The 17712-nt window shown below is 35.4% G+C and overlaps 1 protein-coding gene across 26 annotated transcripts in view; it reads right to left on the bottom strand.

Moving 5' to 3' along the window:
- The window catches only part of NRCAM (neuronal cell adhesion molecule), a 101482-nt gene that overhangs the window by 52677 nt on the left and 31093 nt on the right, over positions 1-17712 (bottom strand). For 9 of the 26 annotated variants that reach the window (XM_054276794.1, XM_054276803.1, XM_054276831.1 and 6 more), the window contains 10 exons: positions 15867-16056; positions 13451-13468; positions 11377-11482; positions 8368-8564; positions 7321-7443; positions 6775-6945; positions 6278-6334; positions 4182-4293; positions 2082-2266; positions 493-624 (listed from right to left, as the gene is read on the bottom strand). In XM_054276794.1, the coding sequence (XP_054132769.1) occupies positions 493-624; positions 2082-2266; positions 4182-4293; positions 6278-6334; positions 6775-6945; positions 7321-7443; positions 8368-8564; positions 11377-11482; positions 13451-13468; positions 15867-15957 (1192 nt within the window). In that variant the 5' untranslated portion in view covers positions 15958-16056. Of the gene's footprint in view, positions 1-492; positions 625-2081; positions 2267-4181; positions 4294-6277; positions 6335-6774; positions 6946-7320; positions 7444-8367; positions 8565-11376; positions 11483-13450; positions 13469-15866; positions 16057-17712 lie in introns of those variants that run through there. The other 17 variants (XM_054276911.1, XM_054276814.1, XM_054276848.1 and 14 more) reach the window with 7 other exon arrangements.

Genomic DNA, 17712 nt, shown 5'->3' with positions numbered 1-17712 from the left:
AAGCTGCAAATCCTGCAGTGTACTGCAAATCCTGAAAATTCTACAAGTGCTCTGTATATCCACACATGTGGGAAGTTCACTTTTTATGTCACATTTAGGGTTCCTAGGCAGCATTAGAGTTGCAGCAAGGCAGCAAAGGAGAGACCTAGCAGACGTGACTGCCACAGAAACACAGGGGTAACAGTGACATCCCAGCAATAGCCCTGTGAGAGGCACCATCCAACAGCCACAAAGATACTACCAGCAGAATGCCAGACAGAAGAACCAGGAGCATGATTACACATTTCAGTTCTCTCAAATGCATTAGAGGCACATTTTGTTGTTCAGCTTTCATGAACCACAGTATTTCATCACATCTTTTATGATTTAGCATTACCTGTCAGGAAAAAAACAACACAAATAGAGGCTCTTCACATCTATTTGACAAAAAACCACCCTGAGACTCCTCATATTTTGTTACTCATGTTCCTGTAAGGTAATTAAGAATCTTACTTGCTATGGGAACACCATTTGCTAACCAGCTTATACTAGGCTTTGGGTTGCCATTAGCTCTGCAGATCAATGTTCCATCTTCTCCAGGAGACAATACCAAGTTTCTGGGTGCTGTTATCCAGTATGGAGCAGCTGGGTTTAAGGAAAGAAAGACAGCAATTATTTTCTAAAATTATGCACAGAAAACCATAAGGCTCAGGCACAGTAATCAGAAGATAACTCAAACAAGCTATGTGTAGATATAGGCTTACAGCTATACTGTTACTGTATATGTATATATATATATATGTGTATATATATTTATACATATATGTTTATATGTGTGTGTATGATACTCAATTCCGTGATGGATCATACACTGGCCAAACTGACCCCCTGGTCACCCAATGCATTCAAATTCTGAGAAAAACAACAAGAGGATCTTTCTTTTATTTAGGGTTGCCTGCTTTGAATCTAATTTGCCTTTTCTAAAGAAAACAATATTTATCTGTGTATGGCATTTGCAGACACGACAGTGGTCTTCTGATTAATTTCAGAGATATCCATGCTCTTAGTAGTTAGGCTGTAAGGAATTAATTTAGGTTACAAAAAAATATTTCTTATCAAGGGTGAAATTTTAAAATGGCAAAATCCTTGGTCTCACTCAATTCAATGGCTGATTGCAGTGGGGCCAGATGTGTACCTGAGACAGATAAAAACCCAGAGATCAAAATGGGTGAAACACTGTCCTTACTAAAAGATATTCACATGTTTCTCCATCCTTTTGTACAATAAATAACCACAAACAGCATATATTATCACATCTTGCAATTAATTTTCAGATTTTGGATTGATGGACAGATGCAAACAGAAAATTAAACTTCTGTTCTTAGAAAGGAAGCTAAATGTGATCATAAAAAGATGCTGATCTACAACAAAATAAGTGACTATTTAGCATGCAAACTAAGCAATACAGCTGATTATTTCAATGACTAATTAACTGTCATTACAGTTTTTTGTTTCATGGTATTCACAGCTTACTTAAAATTCCTATTTAGACAAACATGTTGTAAATGTTTTTAGAGCTATAAGGCATCATCTTGGGTAAAAAACATGAAGAAGATAGGAATAGAAATAACAGTAAAAGAGAAAAAGCAAGAAAATCATAAGACTGTAAGACAATAGTAAAATAGAGGAAAGAAATAATCTGGGCTATAAGAATGAAGAAAAATGGAGAAAATGAGCATGAAATGATGAAGAGGGATAAGGAAGAAGATACAGAAGCAAGAGAAAGAAGCAATCTAATGACAGATAATCAAAAGATCTAAAATAAATGTAGTACTTGTGCAAACTAAGGCATTATCTTACAACTGTTACAGTAAAATATCAGTTTAGCCTGATGCTTTACAAAGTAACATTAAAAGATGAAAAAGCTATTATAGATAGTAAAGCTCTTCCAGTGTTAGAATTCAGACAGTTGAATGTTTCCTCAGGGTGATTTTTAACCATTATCCTTCATCCTTTTAGCTATACTTCATCTGAGAAAGCCTGCTTCCCTCCTGCATTCTGGGCCCTTGATAACATTCCATTAAGGATAATTTTAGTATTACCTTTCACAGTTACTGAAATCACATGATGAACTGAACCTAATGCATTTCTTGCTATACATTTGTAGTTCCCAGAGTCAGCTTCTGAAACATCTATAATCTTGAGAGTTTTCTTAAAGTTTTCAAAAAATGTTCTGTTGGCTGGCAGTTCCCCACCTTCCTTGATCCAGCGGATTACTGGTGTGGGTCTGGAGAAGTAAAGGCACAGATCAAATTTAAGGACTGAAGAAAAGGGAGGTAAGAGTTCAGAATGTTAATACTTTAAATATATCTTTTATAAATAATTATTTTAAAAGCCTCTACCCAGATTCTGGGCCACATCCAACAAATATGAAAATATGCCAGCATTTGTTTCTGGGAAATGACAAGTCTCACTAACATTGTCAATGGCCATCTGTTCATAGGATTAATAATTACAGAATACATTTGTCTGCTGATTAACCTAAAAACCTGATGGTTAATAAATGAAGACAAGCTTCTACTATCAAATTGATGCTTATGGTGCTTGTAAAGGTAGCTTCCATAAAATGACAAGTTTATAATTGTCCTTTGTGTGAGCAATATCCTAATACTTCATGAACATCACACACTTCACAACAGATCTGTAAGGACACAGAAACATTTCTTGTGCAAAATCAAGAAAAATTGTCAGTATTTAGCCAAGTATAACTTCTTGTCACTGCACTGAGTCTAAATCTTGGCTATGCCCCATGTTGTCCACAGAAGTTGAAAGTTGTTCAAACAGGTGGAGAAATACTTTGAAAATTACAAGAAATTGCAATTTGTTGCTTACTGAATAGAATGTGCTCTCTCAAATAGTAATGGCTCTAAGCAAATATTCCCTTAGCAGTCTAATATCACATATTTAATACCACAGACACCTAGAAAAGATGACTTTTAATTATGATGTCAGTGATTAGGAATAGTTGTTTCAAATAAAATCTACATCTGGCCCTTTGTAGACAAGTATTCCCTCACTGATTACTTGGTTTTTTTTAATTACATGACAGCTAAAGACACAAAGCCAAATACAGTCTATTTTTTTTCTACAGGTTTTATCCAGCCATTTTACTGGAATTTGGATCATCTAATACTTTTATTGCAGGGTTATCAAAAGGCATATAACTGTATTTCAGATGCAAATTACCTGGGCTGGTGCTAATTCCACTCACAGGGGTGGTTTTGCTGGTGCTGCTGGGGCAGGCACCTGGGCACAGCTGAGAGAGAAATACTGCACTGAGGCTCAGATCAAGCTGTGCTGAGCACGCCCTGTGGAGCTCATGCAAACAAATGTGTGTGTGGTGCTGTGCTGCATGATTTGCAATGCTTGGCATTCCTCATGGCTACCTGAGACCACTCTCCCTTTGTGCACTGCAAACATGTTTACAGTCCTTGAAATAGGTACTAAAGGTTTTCTGCTTCTATTCTATAACAAATCTATTCTCAGATTTCTTCCTGAGAATGAAACTGATTTAAAGGTCAACCTAACTCATGAAGTTAAATTGCTCTTAGTAATTTTCTTTTTGCACAATAACCAGCAAAAGCAAACTTGCACTGCACTGAAGAAACAAGTACCAATTAAACTCAATTACAATGAGAAATTAGATGTAAGGACCTAAAGATTTGTTCTAACAATTCCCACCTAGCATTACTAAGCAATTATTACCACATATAAGCAGTTTTTCTGGATTAGAACAGCAAATTCTTATCTGTTTTTATATAATTTGAGAACCTAATGACTGTAAACTTAGGAAAACAACAGAAGCTTTATTCCTGACTGCAAATCTGTGGATAAATGTTTGAGATTAGTCTATAGCATTTCTTGTCTGTGTCCTTTACAAACAATGGCACAATCTATATCCTGTGCCTAGAGTTTGGAGATAAGAGAAGGCAGAGGCCATACACATTCATAGCCAGTTTCAAAGTCTGCTGATGCCCAAGTAAATGGCGGAGTTCCTCAAAAAACCTCTTTCCATTTTACACTTCTGCCTCTTTGAAACACATAAGCTTATACAGCAGTCACGTTTTTAAGCATGTCTGAAATGCTTCCCTCTGTTTCTGTATTTCTATTTAGAAAAAAAAAATGTCTCAAAAGTTACTCACAATCCTGCTGCGATGCACTCCAACAAAAGCACATTTCCTCTGAGTTCCACTTTGGTACTTGTGCTACCTGTTGGTGTTAGAAGAACTGGCTGCCTTTCTGTAACTGGCTTTGCTGGAACAAGAAGTAGTAAAACAATTAATTTCTAAATTTTATTCTGATACCAATCAAGTGCATACATCCATTTTCACATTTTGAACAGAGATTTTGCTCCACACTGGCCATTTGATTAAAAATCATTGTGCAGCACAACTACAAAGCTGAACAAATTAGTTTTTTGACAGACATAACATATCTGTTAAATGCCACAATGTTGAACACATAGAAGAGAAATGTTATTATTAAAAGACAGGAACAATTGATACAAAGCTTTTACATAGGCAACTGTGCAGTCTTAATCCTAAATAGCCGCTGTTTCGTTCAACAGAATTATAATGGAGAGCAAGGCCACTGGTGTGAGGCACAGTGCAAGACTGAGTATTACTGAAAATTCCTGGGCTTCCATCAAAATAAAAATAAAGCAAAGTTCTTTTTAATCAGAAATATAAACCAAGGGAGTGGAAGGTACAGTCTACTTCAGAATATGTTTTAATATTTTCTAGACCATGTGAGGCATTGTTTCAGAAATTAATCCCGGTATTTTCCTCTTACTATATATTTAACTTCAACTTAAACTGTTCCCTAGTCTTGCAATATAGAACCTTGATTAACCTGTAAGTAATAAGCACAGTAAACAGGCAGCTATAAACATAAGATTCATTTCTGATATTACACTCTGTTGGCTTTTGAAGAATATGGTATTTCCTATGTCTTCATGGAATTTAGAATAAGAGTTTTCTGTAATTATAGTGTTTTCTGTGAGTAGTCTAATGTTCTCTTGTAACAATATTAATATATAGAATTAAATGGGTCTGAAATGTTGTAAGAGTCTGAACCATTACAATAAATAATTTTGTTTTTTAAAATTGGGATTAGAAACATAATAAACTCAAAGCTTGTTAGGGTAATGATTTACTGATACATTAGCATAAATGCAACACTTCATTTTAATCCAGTATGTGCTGTGAATTTCTTAATAACCTGTACACAATCAACTCAAAGCTGTGGGAGAACGGAGCAGCCCAGAGTCAAGAACGCAGCCGACAGTCACAGCAGCAGCTCACCCACCCAGGGGCTGCAGACTCGCTTGGCCAGACCGTGAGTGCTCAGAACAATTACCCAGGGTGGTTCTGAGCTGGGAGCCAACCCAACAGTGTTCTCCTCACTAATTGTAGCTAATACATCACTTTGTGTTCGGACACTTATTTCTTTTTCGTCCCTCCTGAATAACATGCAATTTTTATGTAGAGAAGTAATATGTTCTGCGCCCATGTTTTATTGGATAATGTAAGTTATGGTTTAATATGCACAAAGCCCCATTTCACAAAGAGAAAGACAAAAAACAGAATAAATAGCAAGTAATTTTTATGTAACCCAGTATCAAGTGGAGAGTCTGGAATCAGTGGTGCTCCACAGTCAGCCTTGCTAAACACACATACATCTGCTCAGGAGGATTTAATTCAGAGCATACAAAAGACCATTCAACATAGATTAATGGAAAGAGCAGCTTAAACACCAAACACACAAAACTTATCCTACCACTATGAATTTATTGGTACATTCAGTCAGTTATTAAATGTGAAGTGGATCTGTTAGGTGCTTAATTGTTGTTATTTATTACGCAGCACATGACATTGAATAGTCCTAGTGATAATGAACATAATCAAACTACTAGGTAAATTGGGAGAAAAATATATTAAAAAAAATCAACACAGCATAGAAGTAGTTTTTAAAATCTGCACCAGTGTGAAAGGAGTCTTTTATTATAAGTGTTTATATTTTCTATGAGTTATATGCTACAAGATTATTGAAAAATTAAATATTTGAAAGGATCACACTGTGCAGTCCCTTTGAAAAGTATGTATTATCACCAGCACTAATTGATACCTTTGTTAGAAACTGAAAAAGGAGCAAAAGATTAAGTAGCCATGGAGGTGAAGTTAGTTAACTAAATGCTACTGTAAAACAAGGAGTATCAGTGGGGACCAGTGTAACTCACCACCAAAGATATCAGTGTCACTCAAATTAGCAGCTATAGTGTCATTCAATGAATCCACTGAAATAAACAGAATATCATGAAGAAAGCATAAAAAAGGGATAAATAAAAGTTCTGGGAATCAAAAGGTGATGATATGGCCACGGTGAGTTAATCAAGTGATTGATTAATTTGCTTCAATAGTTACAATAATCATAATAACTTCATATTCTTGCACTGGAAAAACATTTGAAAACTGTTATTTTTTACACTGTAAATATCAAATCTTAAACACTTTTTCAAAACACAAAGCCTTATAAAGTGAAAAATTATAGCTTTTAAAATAAATTATCTATCAAGAAAACTGGAGATTACTTTTCAAGTTCATACAGTAATGTAATTTCTTATTTAAAACTGAAATGAAAAAATTCCCTAGCATAACACTACTTAACTTTAACATGTAACTTGAGAACTCTGGATAAATACTGTGTAAGTATGTAATTTGGTGATGCAATACCTACTTGAAAAGACTTTTACAGATATGGGTTGTTTCTGCTGTATAGTTTGTGTGTGATTAAATCTTGCGTAGCAGATATAGTCCTCCCGGGTGTCCTCTGGTTGTACATTAGAAAAATAAAGATCTCCATTTAGACCTTGGGAAACTCTTTCACTTTGGGGCAGCCTTTGGAAAGCTGAGGGAAAGAAAGCACACATTTATGTTAAACATAATTGACACACTCTATTATTATGATCTGCAGACTCCACATTCATTCAATTACACTTGTTTGTGCCTTGGTACATGTACAGACATTTCTAAGCTTCCTGATGAGATCCCTTGTCTACCCATTCTTCCCCAGTGGGTTAATCTACAACTTACATCAAGATCTCCAGCTGCTTTTGGCTTCATGCTTTTGGGCTGTATGTCTGCTTGTTTCCTCTGTTCTACAGAAATGGAAATTCACTGAATTTGAACTTAGAGGGAAACTTCACCATCTGCGGTTTCGGTAAGCAATGATTTACTACATAGAAAAACTGCAAGAAGTCAACTGCATAAAAAACAAACTCACCATTATCCATCCAAAATATGATAGGTGGTGGCAAGCCAACAGGAGGTCTGCAGTGCAGCACTAGGGAATCACCTTCGCGAACATGATTTGGTTCCAGCTTTTCTTTCGTCCACAAAGGTGATCCTGCAGAAAGGGATTCGGACACGCACGCAAACTTTGGATTGGCAAAAAGTCAAAAATTTTAAGGGAAAATGCACAGAGTACTCCAGAGAAATGAAAGAACTTAACATCCATCAGAATGTTAAGTCCTTTCATGTTTGCTAAAGCTTTTATTTTGTCCTTTTTCATGTTTTCTTGGAAGAAAAGTACATCAATGATTTATTGAAAGTATAATCAACTGATTCAAATTATTTTGTCTACTCTCTAAAGGTTTTATTGCAGTATCTTGCAAATTTTTAACTATACTGAAAAAAAAGGTGATGTGCTAAAATAGAAAAAGGGGTAGACATTCCTGAAGCAGTATTATACAGGCACTCTTTAATTAAGATGTGAGAACAGTACATATTAAGCTGAGAAGCTTGAAAACTAAACTGAGATAACGCACATAAAAAGCTGTAGAAACAATCTACCTATAATCAAAAAAATTTATCTTCTTTTTAGTTCAAATCTGTTATGTTTTAAAGCTATTACAAAAATTATGGAGTACAGACTTCATAAACAATAAAAATTGTGGTTATCAATTATGCCATCAATGTCAACAAATAATCCTTAAAGCCCTACAGATGTAAATATTTTATTCTAGCAGTAGTGTCATACACACAACTCAGTTGTATGGTTATACATTGTAAGGTTATCCTGATGTATCAGGAAAAAAATTAAATTAAAAATTAAATTTTAAATATAATTTTTTTTGTTAAAAACCCCCATATTTGAGAGAACCTGTAATACAGTATTATATCTGGTTGTTAGAAAATAAGCAATAACTTCTAGCATGGTCATTTGGATGACTGAAGTTTTAAGACAGGAAAACAAAAAGGCAAAAAGTTCATAAGCAAATAAGAAAAGCAAAGTGTTTCACACTTTATGAACATTAAGAGCTTTACTTACTAGAAGGCCTCACAACGATATTGTTGGAAATGGCTGCTCCTCGTTCATTCCTTGCTGTACACTGGTAAACTCCCTCATACGCTTCTGCTTTCCCACCATTCATAATATTTATGACAAGAGTCCCTGAATTTGGTTTCATTGTTACCTGGGCATCTTTATCTATATCAAAATGAGTTCCATTGCGTGTCCAGGAGAAGCTAAAACAATATTAAAAAAAAGAAAAGTTTATTCTTGGCTGCTTTTTGTTGATGTACAAAGAAAAAGAAGAAAAAACAATTAACAAAAATACATATTATGTTTTCATTAGCAGATAAATAAGACTCATTCCCAAACTAAATTAACCAATAAAGCAATACAGAAATTTTACTATAAGAAATCTGGCAACATTTTAAGAGAAAAGATTTAACTGAACATATTAACAGGAGCTATTTCAAAGTGAATTATTTTTTTAAAAAATACATTAAAAATTTCTGAGGTTCATCATACATGGAAAAGAACTGATTTGCTTTCTACTCCAAATGATGCAGTAACATCTGCAAGAACTGATATTGCTAAAGCTGCATTAGCATTTCCATTATAAAACCTATTGTTGAAAGGCTTTATAAACCTGTCTTTAAAAACTTGCTCAGGGCTGAAATGTGTCATCTCAGGCCCCAGCAGGAGACCATTTCTTTTAATTGGTTTGGCAATTTTGAAGTTATGCAAGTGAATTAAAGACTGTGGTGAGTCTGAGTCCTTTTCACTATTCTAATGCAAACATAATTCTCTAATAGAAATTATATAGTCTGAGAGCCTTTATTTGACCCAGTAAATTTATACTGATACTACTCAAAACAAGAGATATTTTGAAAAGTAGTCCTTAAAAATGAAGACTGACAGAACTCATAAAAAATTGTAAAGAAACACAGATTCACAGTCTGCAACTTAGACCATAAACACCACTTTCTTACTTATGCCCTGTTTATGGTCAGAAGTACAGAGAACTTGACCAACATCTATGAAGTGCTGAGCACTCACAGCTCCAAACACTGTGAACAGCAGTTTTTGTACTTGTTACATTTCAGCTTCAGAATCTTAAGTACAAACACTCTTTGTGTTGGTTAGAATGCTTCCGAAAGTATAAATGTAAAATGGCACTGGAAAAGCTCAAATTCTAACTGACTTAAATTGTGCACTGACCCTCTGCAGCAGGACTGGACATGATATTTGCACCTTGTGTTGGGGGAGAGAAGAACTGAACCTGCAGCAATTCAGTGTTTTTGGGAGGTCTACCATACATAGTGAATTAACAGTGAACCTCTTTCTTACAACTTTGCAGGTGAAATTTCAGAATGTGGGATTTCTGTTACCAATAATATTAAGAATGGAAGAAAGTGTAATGTAGATTCAAATGAGAGGTGGAAGAAGTGGTACAAACCCCTGAATTTGAGATGAGTGACAGTCAGAGTCTTTGCTGCTCCAGCTATAGCTTTATGCCAGGTGCTCTCACCAATAAGTTATCACACTGATATCACACAATTCCCACTGTGGGCTGAGAAAGTCCACCTTTGACTTCAGAGCTCTGGAGCAGTTCAAATTCCAATATGCATTTGCAGGTTACCAAGAGTGGTGGACTAAGCAGACTAACTATTGATACAAATGAAATAAATTTCATATCTTAAAAAATAAGCAAGACTAAGCACTAGCTTAGAAAACTCGTTAGAAATTTCTTTACTTAAAACCTGTCACTTCCTCTGTAGCACAGAAAAAAAGCCATGTTTGATGGGGAAGATGAGGATGTGCAGCAGAGAGCCTTGGCACATGGCTCAGATATGTCAGTCTCACAGACAGCACTCTTTTTCTCTCAGGTAATTCCAACCAAAAGTGTTTAAGAGAAACATCTGCAGAAGCAATATTGTTGTCCCAAAGTGGACAATAATCATCTGATCCTTTAGGTAAACACCTAGACTCCTAAAAATGGTATTGGGCCAGCAAAATTAAAATGCTGTCAAACAAAGCAGCTCTGTGGAACTCCTGTCCTTAATGGAGCACTAGAAAGAGCATCTCACATAATCTTCATCTTCTCCATTCTGCTGCCCAGTATGATAATGACCATGATGCCAAGGCAACCAGCAGGAGTAACACAGAAATAAAACTGGTTATTCAGAAGAAGTACATCTAACAAGAGAAGAAGTACATCTAACAAGATCTGTCTGTGTCTGAATGAGCAGTTTTAGACAGACCTTGCTAATAAGATGTAGCATAACACTGCTAGAGTAGAGAAAAGGGCTGTGAACACTCTTATGTTCACAGTCTCTGCAATCAGCAGCAGTTACTAACAATGCCAGAGTGTCTCACGGCTACTGAGGTTTCCAGTGCAGGTACTCAGTAACTTGCAAGGAGTTGCTATCAAATATTTCAAGATGCTGAAAGACAATCTTAAAATGGACAATGAACAGGAATCTGAGCCATTTGTGCCAAAACCAAAGCTTAAGGCTATTAAATACACAAGGCTGCTGATCAATAAGACTGATACAGACTACATAACTTCTGACAAACTGTATTTCAAGATCAGCCTCATAAAATGGAATTATTTACAAAACATTACATTTGAATGCATTAGTGTTAGCCTGACTTTATTTAATGCCCATTGTTCTTAAAGACTATGCCTGAACTTGGCACATGATCCAGCTCATAGTACAGCATGCCTCCTAGTGTGTTCCATGGGCATTTACCTATCTGTAATAATCAAGAATTATTTTATTATTAGAGTTTTGAGCAGAAAAAAATGCTAAAATTGCTTGATGACTCTAAAAAACATTTAAATGTCAAGTGTGATAAGAGTCAAAACTGTGCTGCTATCTGGTAGCTGTGTAATTTACAGAGGTACAGATGTGTGCATGTTCCTGCATGTGCAAGCACATTAATACATATAATCTTGATCTTGTTAGTTCACAAAAATTACAGTATGCTCTCCTAATTCTTCCATAGTCTTAGGCCAATAAAAGAAGAAAAAAAAAAGCTACTAACCTAGGAGGTGGCTTTCCTTTGGCTTCACACTGTATTACAATATTCTCTCGAGGGTCAACAATGTAATCTTTTGGAGATTGCTGAGTTATCGTAGGAGGTTGTGACACTTCATTATGAAATACAACAAAGAGAGAGGATTTTAACAATATTTTCAAAGCACCATCAAGACACTTTTGTAAGCAGAGAAAGAATTGCATTTAGCAACCACATCATTGACAGAAGAGTGGGATTAAAGCATCCTTTGTATCAGGAGGCTGAAGCTCTCTACCCTTGTAAATCAGTGTAGCTATGCTAACTTCCAGCTGAGCTATCCTGATTTACAGCGGATGAAGATCTTGGCCAAAACGTTTAATGAAAATATCATTTCTATACCTCAGATTTCAACAGAGTTTTACAAAACCAAAGGACACTCAAATTTTAAGTCCAAGAAATCTGAAATCAAGAGCTGCAAGACATACATCTCCACAAAATGGTTTTGTACCACACAGAAAGAAAAAAATATACATTGCTTTGTGCTTCTAAACATTTTGTATATTTTCAAATTCTGTGCATGTCCACACATTTATTTTGTTTAAGATATTGCATTAATCTATAAAGCATGCTTTTAAGAACTACTTTTCAGGAGTAAAAAATGTGTTATAAGCAAAAGACACTGTTACAAATGACAAAAATAGTATCTAGATTCCAAATAAAGTAAATATGTAGGAAAAGCAAAGCACCAATTCCCCTTAAGAAATCCATTAAGAACATAGTCTCTGGAACTGTCCCAGGAGAAGCAATCATTTAACATTTGTCATTTTTCAATTAATATTAAACAAGTAGCACAGAACAAAATTGATTCACCTGACAAAGTAGCTGGTGTCTACCTATGGTAATTTATAACCTATTACCATTATCTATGCCCATTTTTGCATTAAAAAACACTGTTTATGATATCAAGATAGTGAGAAAGGTGTTGTCATCAACATTATTCATATGCTTATAGTTTAGTGTCACCTAACTAAATTTGTTTAATAACATGCCCATGAACATCCCTAAGTGCTGTAAATCACCTGTCCAGCAATACCCTTTGTTTGTGCTTTGGGGTAATTTCTAACCACTGGAACAAAATATTTCAATCATTAGATTTAGTTTTGTTCTCATGCCTCACTCTAGACAGTTAAAATTCTACAACTGGGATTTTTATTTAAGTCTTCCTTAAGGATACCATTACACATAAAGTGCTCCTTTGCACTGACAGAGGCAGCTGTCTGTAAAACCCTAGCTGCAAGAAACAGTGATGAAAAGAAATCAGATCATGGAATCATAAAAAAAACACAGGAGCTAAGCAGAACAAAACAGGCCATGGAAAACTGGGTTCTGCTCCTCACTGCACAGGGGAGAATCCTTGAAATAGGTAGGCAACATTCTTACATGATGCCTTCATGTGTATTTCTTTAGGAGTTCTTGAAGACAGCTCTTTTCCCTCTCAGAGGCATTTCTCAGGGTCAGTATGCATCAGAGGGCAAATTCACTCGGAAAATGATATGACACAAACACTGCCCAGCCTACAGGATATTCCAACTGATGCACATCAAAGACCTGAAATCTCCACTCCTGTGTTATGGACTGCACTTAAAACTGATTAAATTCACCATAAAACTAAAGCTAAGTTAGAACCCATAAAATATGAGGTCTACTTAAATAGCTATATCCACTGTGGATATAAAAACATGTCCACATCAGATATGCAACGTAGCACAAAAGTACATATATTCCAACAATTTTTATCAAATATATTTACTCCTGAAAGTAGTAATAAAACACTGCACATGCTGATATTGAGTGAAGATTTTAATGTTCAAATAGCACACCATCAAAAATCACACAATTAATTTATTCAGAATATCAGAATGTTGTTTTATGTACATTAGTATTTTCTGAACACTGCATGCACAAAACATCTAGATACAGCAAACTAAATTATCAACAAGATGTCAGAATCACACATTTTTGGACTGCAAATTCAATTTGCAGCACAATCTGCATTAATTTTCAGCAGCACGCAGCCTATTTTTAGTGAAGAGTAACTTACATTCTTCTAGAAGTTTTGCTTTTATTCCCACATCAGAATCAGCAGTTGAATGGACAAATGGAGATTAAAGAGAAACATTTGTTAGTGAAGAGAAAATTAGAAATTTTGAGAGGGAAGATAAGTATCTCTGACAAGTGCATTGGTCACCATTAAAAAGAAAACTTTTAAAACATTCAGCATTGCAACCCATGCAGCGATGCCTGAAATTCCAACCACAATTTCCATTGTGTCAGATATTACTACATTTATCTTAAAGCTCTTGGCATGAGAAACTTTCTTGAAGTGTTGACTTTTTAATGGCAACCATGCTATGTGATTTTGGCCTTGCAAGGACATAAAACACAAATACTGAGGTGACAGCAGCAAATCAGAATTAATGGAGTGTAATGCACTCATGCTGCAGTCAAAATCAATCCACCCATATGATCACATGGAAGAACAAAGAGAATGCTTCAGGCTAAAATTACTCTTGTAAAGACAAAAGCACCTAATCCTACTCAACAGGCTTGCAACCCTTTCTGGTTTGAAAAATAACTAAATAAAAAAAAATCATCTTAGCTAATTGGAGTTATTGCTTAATTCCAATGTTTTGCATAAACACCTCTCTTTATCAATAGGCCAAATGTCCCCGAGTCCCTACATTTTCAGTCATTCCTGGCCTGCTTTGAGGAGACACTGACTAGGAACTAGTGAACTTGCTGTGAATAGAAATTTCTAACCTGAATGAAACCTAAATATTCAACTAATCAAGTAGGTTCTCACCACCAGGTCTCTATGGCTGATATTCAGGGAGAAGCCACAAAAAATCTGTGTCCTTCCCTTGTGGTGCTCTCCCATTAGTTATGAAAACAATACCATCATTCCAGATGTAATTTCTGGTTAAAAATTCAAGTATGTGACTTTATCAGATCTCACAAAATTAATAAGCATGAAGCAGAAGGGAATTAAATTCTCAGTACAGAATTAAAATGATACATCCAAAGGGGCTATTAATTTTTGTCTATTGATGCGTTTCTGGTAAATTAAACCCAAAATCTTGCTCTTAAGATAACAATATTAAAGAGGTGCAGAATCTATATTAGTTGCTAAACTACAAGATAGATTTAGAAGACTATTTATAGCCTGCAAAGATGTTTAAGGAGAAAAATTAAGTTTTGAAAGTTACACATTCATTTATTCATTGAATTTTCAAAGCCTTCCTTAACCCACAGCTTTTTCCTCTAAAAGCGTTTGCAACACAACAAGTTTGATGTCATTCAGATATATTGATTTTGTTACAGAAATACAGGTCATTGGTTTGATAGGCTTGTAAAATGCATGGGAAAAAAAAAACACCAAAGCACTTGCAACGTATGTCAATGATTATTAAAGAAAAACATGCATTTCGGGAAGAGAGGAAGGTATCAAAACCACAGGGTAAAGAAAAACATGCAGATTAGAATCACAGGCAATTTTACTGATGTATTAATCCATCAATTAAACACCAGCCCTAATGTTCCCTTCCCTGGAAATTAGTTTAACAAATGAATCATCACTGTGAGGTGCAACATGGCTCACTGAATTCTGAAAATGTGATTATGTTTATCTTAGAAAGAAAAGAGCAACCTGAAACATGAGTAATTTAAGAAAATTAGCTATTGAGAATGTAAAACACAGAAGCTACCATTGCTTCCTTCTCAGCATGGAGTGCTATCTTCAAGGTCCCCCACTAACAGAGTCATATTAGACAAGAACTTCAGATAATGGGGCTTCCCCTCCTCCAGGTGTTTCCTCATGCGTTCATGCTGGAGTTCCCTGCCCAGGACATTTCTAACATGTTTTTAAGTAAAATTTCTTAACTGTTTTCAGGCACTAGTCAAGAAATCTAAGAGCCTTACTTACCCTTTTGCATCAAAAAAATAAGATGCTTTGAGTATCTGAATTTTAGGTATTTGAATTTTTTACTAGCTGTCATACCAGCTCCTGGGAACCTCTTCTCTGAAGGTAAGGGTGATTGTTTACAGCCATTAGGAACTGTCCTGGGATTTTTAGAAAAATATCAATGTAATCTTAATTTCACAAATAATTAACATTTAGCAGGGCTTTTCTGGCTTTCCTCAGTTTGATCAAACAAAGGCACACTGAAGTGTAAGTAGGTTTCTGTGAGAATCCTGTGTTACACCTCCTCAACTGAACAATGTAACTCATTTTATGTGCACAGGTTTTGAAAATCTTCAGTAAGTCAGTGTAAATATTCATAACTATAATGTCCCGATTAAAGTGAATAAACTTTATTTTTATTTTTATTTTTTTATTTTATTTTATTTTTATTTTATTTTTATTTTTAGCTCTTTGTTGGAGTTATCTTCAGTTTCCTACAGAAATTATTTAATTATTCTTCCATTATTCTGCGCTTAATTATCAGGTTAATACTTACAGTCAAGAGGTACATCCAGTGCAGAAATAATTTGGCACAGAAAGAGGACCAGGGAAGTTTTGCTTGTAGATATGCTCATCTTTTTCGTCATGATTTTAAGCTGTACTGAGTAAATCACACTTGAAGAATGAAGTTCAACTTTGTTAAGATTAGATAGCTTGCAGTAGTTATGTAAATATAGACAAGAAACCTGATAAATAAAAAAACAAAAGAACGACATGCAGATATAATGGAGAGTTAAATGGTCACATGCATCATAATAATAACATGAAATACAAGCAGTCTAAATGCTATATTTAAAGATAAAGGTTACACCATGTATTCTACTGAAATCCAACAAATTCACAAGTTCTTAGGTCATCTAGATCATAACACTTTCCTAAAGAAGCTAATTAGGAAATCCCACAACCTTATTGAACGGAAATACAAATACCTCTCCTAAGAAGGATAAAGCATCAGTCAGTCCATCTAGTTAAAAAAGAGTATATACTAAAGATAACAGTCCTCTGATGTAGATTTAGAGGATTACAGCTCTGAATGCCCACCTAGTCTCTCTTTCAAGCACCCTGCACCATTCTTGGGAAGAGGCATTTTTAGGCATCTACTCCAATGAAAATATGTCAAGCCATGAATTTGCTAAGCAAACTGTGGCTTCTTTCTGCAGCTTTGAGTTAGGTATCCCAGCTTCTCCCCACTTTGGAACTCTTTCTAATAAGACAGCTGTAGACTGAATACACAAGACTTCATGAAGGTGCTATCCTGAGCACTGTACCTAGGCTTCAATTTCTGGATATCTGATTCCTCTCAAAATAGGCAACCTCAAAATGCTTTGTCATTTCTAGCCTGAAACCAAAATGTAATTAACTGTCAGCATATTCTCAAACACTCTTCTCCTCCTTTCATATGTGACAAACTGCCGGAAATGAAACTTAAGTTCTTGGAAATATGTTAGATTTCCCCCCTCAGCCAAGCATGAGAGATCACATTTGCCATGCAGAATGATTCTGGTTCCCTTCTTATTTTCTGCATTCAGGACCAAGCTCTAGCTGAGAAAAATGTTGGAGGAGTGAAAACTGCCTGCAAGCCCCATCAGCATCACCAGTGACCTACAAAGAGCTGCGCAGCCCTAGAAATCCAAACGGGGCTTGCACAATGCATTCCCAGTAAATGAACATCCACTGAGAAAGCACTGCCCAGATGGATCAGGAAGTTCACAGTGATCAGCATTAATTCACCTTGAAGAGCACACTTGCTCAGCTCTGGCTACAGATATGAAACACAAAGCTATCCAGTCCACAAGGAGTTACAGCTGCAAAGAAGCACCTGCTTTACAAATGTTAAATTAAGATTTGTTTGTGCTTCCTGAAGTTACTTAATAGTAAGAATTTACCTCAATTTTCACATTACAGAAGAAATTATGCCTCTTAATTGCTGCTGTAAATTATCTTTCTCTTTGTACAATCCTCTGAGCAAGAGTGCAATTAGAAACTAGAAATGAGGTGTGGAGCTCTACTTCTCATCCTAACCTAGGACAGACATCAAATTACCTGATTCTTACTGTCACTATCTGCAAAACAGATTTTTCTTTCAAAATAAGAATATTCTAGTAGGTTAAAGTTCTAGACATGTACTACTTGGAGTTGTTGGGCAAGTTGCTAATTGACATTCCAAACTATCTCTAGGACTTCATACTGTAATGTAAAGATTAATTATTTATCATGGCAGATTAGAAAAATTACAAAACACATCAGAAGAGAGGACACCATAGTTCTGGCCTTTGCATAATTATTTATATAAACTGGAATTGCACAAACAGTCAAGAAGGTGGCATGCCAACCTAAAAATA

Source organism: Melozone crissalis, unplaced genomic scaffold, assembly GCF_028551555.1.
Source record: "Melozone crissalis strain CALT ecotype California unplaced genomic scaffold, PUWL_Pcris_2 ptg000004l_1, whole genome shotgun sequence".
Taxonomy (NCBI): Eukaryota; Metazoa; Chordata; class Aves; order Passeriformes; family Passerellidae; genus Melozone; species Melozone crissalis.
The sequence above is the reverse complement of the archived record's forward strand: the minus strand, read 5'-3'. Positions and strand labels throughout refer to the sequence as shown.